At 42.9% G+C, this 6,000-nt stretch overlaps 1 protein-coding gene across 5 annotated transcripts in view; it reads left to right on the forward strand.

The window, feature by feature from the left end:
- The window catches only part of LOC147008808 (uncharacterized), a 122,405-nt gene extending 118,024 nt beyond the window's left edge, over positions 1-4,381 (forward strand). For all 5 annotated transcript variants that reach the window (XM_085863541.1, XM_085863544.1, XM_085863542.1 and 2 more), the window contains 2 exons: positions 2,178-2,310; positions 2,493-4,381. In XM_085863541.1, coding sequence (XP_085719667.1) covers positions 2,178-2,310; positions 2,493-2,761 — 402 coding nt within the window. In that variant the 3' untranslated portion in view covers positions 2,762-4,381. The remainder of the gene's footprint in view (positions 1-2,177; positions 2,311-2,492) is intronic.
- Positions 4,382-6,000: the final 1,619 nt, after the last annotated feature.

Genomic DNA, 6,000 nt, shown 5'->3' on the forward strand with positions numbered 1-6,000 from the left:
GTCTTGTTGCCCAAACAGTCTTGTCACACAAACCATCTTGTTGCCCAAACTGTCTCGCCCAAATCCTCTGGTCGCACAAACCATCTCGTTGCCCAAACTGTCTAGTCGCCCAATCTGATTTGACTCCCAAACCACCTCGCCCGCCAAACCATCTCATCCCCCAAAGCGTCTTGTCCGTCAAAACATCTCATCGTGCAAACCGTCTCCTTGCCCAAACCATCTCATCCCCCAAAATATCTTGTCGTCCAAATCGTCTTATCGCCAAATCTGACTCGTCGCCCAAACTGACTCGCCACCCAAACCATCTCGTCCCCCAAACCGTCTCGTCACCCAAACCGTATCATCCCCCAAGCCGTCTCGTTCCCCAAACCATTTCCTCCCCCATCCATCTTGTCCTCCAAACTGTCTCGTCCCCCAAGCCATCTCATCCTCCAAACTGTCTCCAAACGTCTCATCACCCAATTTGATTCGTCGCCCAAAACTGTCTTGTCCCCCAAACCATCTCATCCCCCAAAGCGTCTTGTCCTCCAAACTCTCACATTGTCCAAACTGTCTCGTCGCCCAATCCGACTCGTCACCCAAACCGTCTTGTCCTCCAAACCATCTTGTCGCCCAAACCGTCTCATCACCCAAATTGTCTCATCATCCAAATCATCTCACCAACTTAATTCATCCATTTACAATAAAGGATGAGCCAGAGCGAGTGCAAACCTTTCATTTTACAAGCATTTCCTGACGATTGCACTGGCATTGTTAGGGGTGGCTTATCCGGTGGCTTTTGAGGCTCAGGGCACCGATGGCACATGGGATTGCTTGCAATTTTCCGTCCAGTCATGGAGCTGGTGCGCATGATCCGGGCCGAGAAAGCCTGGTGCATTGGGCCCGCCGCAAGGACTTTGTTAACCTTTTGGCCCACAGCCGGTTCAAAGTCACCACGCGTCCCTCCGGGGATTTGGGCTTTCCCCCCCCCCCTCTGATTGTGTTTTTGCAGCCGGCACTCGGAACAGGTACACGTCCAACACTGTCCGAATGTCTTTCTATTTGCTTCAACAGGATATATATATATATATATATATATATATATATATATATATATATATATATATATATATATATATATATATATATATATATATATATATATATATATATATATATATATATATATATATATATATATATATATATGACGTGAAGTAATGGTGTCAATGCCAAAACAATGTACCAGTGATGCTAATGCCTATGAACACCTGAAAAAGTTCTGGAATTCCTCCAGAAATTGCGTTCCTGTTGGTAGCTTGAAGAGTGTATGCTGGATGAATTTTTAAACACCATTTATTTTGTCATCAAATAATGCTGAGTGTCACAATGAGAGCATGTACATAAAGCATTCTGTAATCCCATTACACCATTCTCTAAATTATCACTGATCAAAAACCTATTACTTCCATTCACAAAGCCCTGACTTTGATCCTAAAATCATCGCCTCATTCACAAACCTATCATCACTCGATTCACAAACTCATGACTTTGAACCTAAACTTTCACCGTATTCGCAATCAATCACCCTATTCACAAACATATTAACTGGCCATGATTTACTCTAAACCCATCCCACTGCCACCCTCTTACTTTATCTGAAAATCCCCTCTCATCCCCATTCACAAAACCCATCATACACTTGACAAACCTATAATCACTGATTAAACCAATTCATTTGAACCAAATCTTATAACCATATTCACAACCCATCACCATGTTCACATACATATTCACATACAACTGGTCATGATTTTGTCTTCTCCCCCCCCCCCCCCCGCTTCACCTCCCCCACACACCCTATTAACCCTCCTACATTGTCTGAAACTTTCCAACCATCTCATTCACCAACCCATAATCACCCCATTCACAAAGCCCATCATCCCATTGACAAGCCCATCATACCTTTGACAGACCCATCATCACTTAATAAACGGACTACTTTGATCCTAAATCCATCACCCCCATTCACCAAGCCATCTTCTCTTGAACAAACTCATCATCCTTCCATTCAGAAACTCATTACGTTATTCCTAAACCGAAACCCCACCACTCTATTCACAAGCATATGAACTGGCAATGATTTTGAGTATTCTTTCCTTCCTCCACCTTCCAATGTCCAAAAATCCCCCTTCCAGGAGAAACCACACAAATGCATGCAATGTGGCAAGGCCTTTAACCGCAGCTCAACTTTGAACACACATGCACGTATCCATGCTGGCTTCAAGCCCTTTGTGTGCGAGGTGTGTGGAAAGGGCTTTCATCAAAAAGGTGAGGAGGGGGGGGGGGAGGGACACAAGTTCTCGAGATGCCATCATGATGACAGCAAAACCATTGAAATGTTCCTTTTGCTGTTACCGTTCGGTCTTTTTTTTAAAAGATTTTTTTCAGCACCACGTTCTCCAAACGAGAGAAAAATCATTCGCTCATTCAACTGTCCCCAAACCTGCCAGGAAACTACAAGAACCATCGGCTTACACACTCCGTGGAAAAGCAGTACAAGTGCAGCATGTGCAGCAAAGCCTTCCACCAGGTGTACAACCTCACCTTTCACATGCACACGCACACAGACAAAAAGCCATTCACGTGCAAAGAGTGCGGCAAAGGGTTCTGTCGGAATTTTGACCTAAAGAAGCACATTCGGAAACTTCACGAGGGCGTGTTGGGAGGTGTCAGAGAGGGGATTACGGTCGAGAGGGATCTTCTAACGGACACCCGTTAGTACTTGTCGTGGACAACCGGCTTGTACGCTTTTATTTCCGACCATCTCTACCGTTGTGAAAAACTACTTCTAGCCAACTGCTGTCACCACGATGTCAGAATGACATTCGCACTACAATGAAGAGCACTTTGGTGAGTTTGGGTGAAAGACCTATAGCTTGTCTACACGTGGAGTTTTTTTATTAACCGTCTGTGGTGTATGGACTTGGTTTATGGAGTCTGCTCAAGCCAGGGTTGAAGAATGTAGTGGAGCCTACCCAAGCCAATTGTTTGAAAAAAGAAGAAGAAAAAAAGAAAGAGAAGCGAGACGAGATGGCTTTTACCAAGTCACTTGCCTCTGAAGTTTACAAAATCTACGGCGTATGTGAGAAACAGGCTGGGCTTGGCGGATGGACACAAACGGCCCAAAAAAGGTTTTTTGTAAACTCCAAGCAGGACTGTACAGGGTTGTGAAGTGTAAACTAATTGAGTTTGTGGTCCTTCTCTCGACTCGTCTTTTTTGATGATCATTCCAGCAAGTCCGACATTTTGAAAAGCCTCATTTACAAGAAATGACTGGTTGTTTTGTTTTGTTTTTTTTTAATTGAATTTTCCCTTCAAGTACTATCATATGTTGTTAATCTTAAAATGTTATTGTTATATGATAACCATATATTGTAATGGTTGGCTTTAACGCTTTCTTTGTTTTTTGTTTTGTTGTCAAGGATCGTATAATCGGCTGGGAAATGATCTGCTAGCCACATGGACTTAACTGGGTAGCGCATTTTTCACAAAAGAGAAAAGTGCATTGTTCATTACTCAACATGCAATGTGCTGTAGAACACACGTCAGAATGCTAACGTGTTTGCAGATTACAATCCTCTAACTCAAACTTATAATGAGCAAGATGTTATACAGGGATCACTTTTGTCAAATTTCTACTGCATAAATGTCACCAGGCTGAGTGGGTGTCACGTGAGTGTGAGAACGTCCCTCCAATCAAAATCCGGGAATTTTATAACAACTCGCCTAAACCCTGGCTCGTGATTAGTGGAAAGTTTTCTCGGCACACCGAGTCGGTGGTCAGCCTTTGGTGTTTTTGCTGTACGTGTATGTACAATCCGAGCACACGTAGATTAAGTGGGAATCCATCATCAAAGCCTAGATATCGAAAGTCCAAATTAAATTGAGTAACGCCAGTGGGATACTCAGACTCTACTGACAGAAACATGCACCCTGGCATACAGAATAAAGTAGGATTCATTGGAAGATTGTGGAATTTTTGTACTTTAAAGAAACTGTAGATGAATGCAAAACCAGAGGGTGGGAGCATTTTGTGAGGTAAGATAGACACATGGACGTGCACTTTGAAGGACTCATTAACAGAGCTTTGGGATGTGTGACATGGGCTTTGTTTTCCAAGAGGAGGTTATGGAGATGTTGTTCATCAGAAGATTCTGTTATACCTGAAACATTTTGGTGTACCTGTGTGATGTACTCAAAAACACAGGGCACTTTTAAAATGTGTACATCATTTTAAGCAGCACTGTATGTTTATAAAAGATGCAGACAATGCCATTGAATGTGACTCAGGCATATACACTGCATAATTTATTATATTAAAGCTGTGAATGGATGCTGACCTGTGGTGGTGTGTACAAAGTAAAAAGCTCATAGTGGTGTTTGCAACTTGAAAGGCTGACTTGTGATGGAGTTTGTAAAGTATAACTAAGGTTGACCTGTAGCAGAATCTGCACAGTATAATGTTGACCTGTGGTGGATGGACAGAGTGAAGGACTGACCAATGGCAGTGTGTGCAAAGTGAAAGGCTGACCTTTTGGTGGTGGAGTTAGTCAAGTTCCTCTGGTGCCTTATCATGTGATTTGTTGAAACAGCTCAGATTAACGAAAAAATTATTTTACACAAGTTTAACCATTTACATCGACAGCTCCAGAGAAAGGAACAGAGCCAGTTCATTTTTTTTTTAAACATTTATTTCAATACTGCATACATTTATTTATAATAGTTTAATAATTAATAGAAGTGCAATGATTACACAAGCATAAGAACAAAATCCTTCAACTCAATAAAATGGTTAACCACAAAGACCTTAAATCCTCAGCACTGATAAAAAAATAATTATTTTTTTATCTTCGTACCATTCATTTTCAATTGGTCACCGGCTTTGACACAAATACAATTTTTTTATTACGGACCCTAGGAATCTGTTAGCTTAATGGTTAGGGTGGCGGGCTTTGGATCCAAGGGTCCTGAGTTCAAATCCTGCTCAGGTGGGGTTAACTCGGCCTGTCATCCTTCCGCGGTCAGCAAAATGAGTGCCAGCATGCTGGTACACTGTGTCGGAGTGGTGACCCGTCCAGAATTGTGCCCAATAGCCAAGGAGACTTCTTAAGCAGCACCAACGCTCTGCACAGAGTATGATCCCAATCTCCTCTCCTCGGAATCAAAAATAGCTCCGTAAAGCAGGTGTAACCCCTCAGCCCATGCATTGTAAAAGGAAGCAGTGCTATCATGATGATGCAGTCAGTTAGAGCACGTTGGACGTCATATCGAAAATCAATCAGACTTCAAGATGGCTACCGTGGCGGCTAGTGAAAATCGCAGTGCGCCCATTTTCGAAAGGAACCTTCCTCTACTCAACTCCAACGCACACACTGCAAAAATGCATTTCATCGGACAAGTCAAGCCGTTCTCGAAATTGAGGAAAACCAATTTCAAGACGACTGCCGTGGCGGCCACACTGAAAATCGCAGCGCGCCCATTTTCGAAAGGAACCTTCCTCTCCTCATCCCCAACACACCCTGCAAAAATGGATTTCATCGGACAAGGAGTTCTCCTCAAAATCAACGGAAACCAATTTCAAGATGGCTGCCATGGAGGCCACATTGAAAATCGCAGCGCAACCATTTTCGAAAGGAACCTTCTTCTACTCAACCCCAACATACCCTGCAAAAATGGATTTAATCGGACAAGGCGTTCTCCTCGAAATTGACGGAAACCAAAAGTTGACGGACGCCCGAACACCGAAGTATGAACTTTGACCTCTGTGACCTTGAAAAGTATGTCAAATAAAAAACCCGGGTTATATATCATGTATGCTCATCAGATATAGCTGTGATCAAAATTTGGCGATGATCCAGCCATTCTTTCAGGAGAAATAGCCATTTCTAGGTTTTCAGTTTTGGCCCCCTGGTGGGCTAGCCGAGAATCAAATTGCACTGATTATCGAAAGGAACCTTC

The sequence above is a fragment of the Eptatretus burgeri genome, chromosome 18, assembly GCF_056783735.1.
Source record: "Eptatretus burgeri isolate ZD-2024b chromosome 18, Ebu_testis_v1, whole genome shotgun sequence".
Taxonomy (NCBI): Eukaryota; Metazoa; Chordata; class Myxini; order Myxiniformes; family Myxinidae; genus Eptatretus; species Eptatretus burgeri.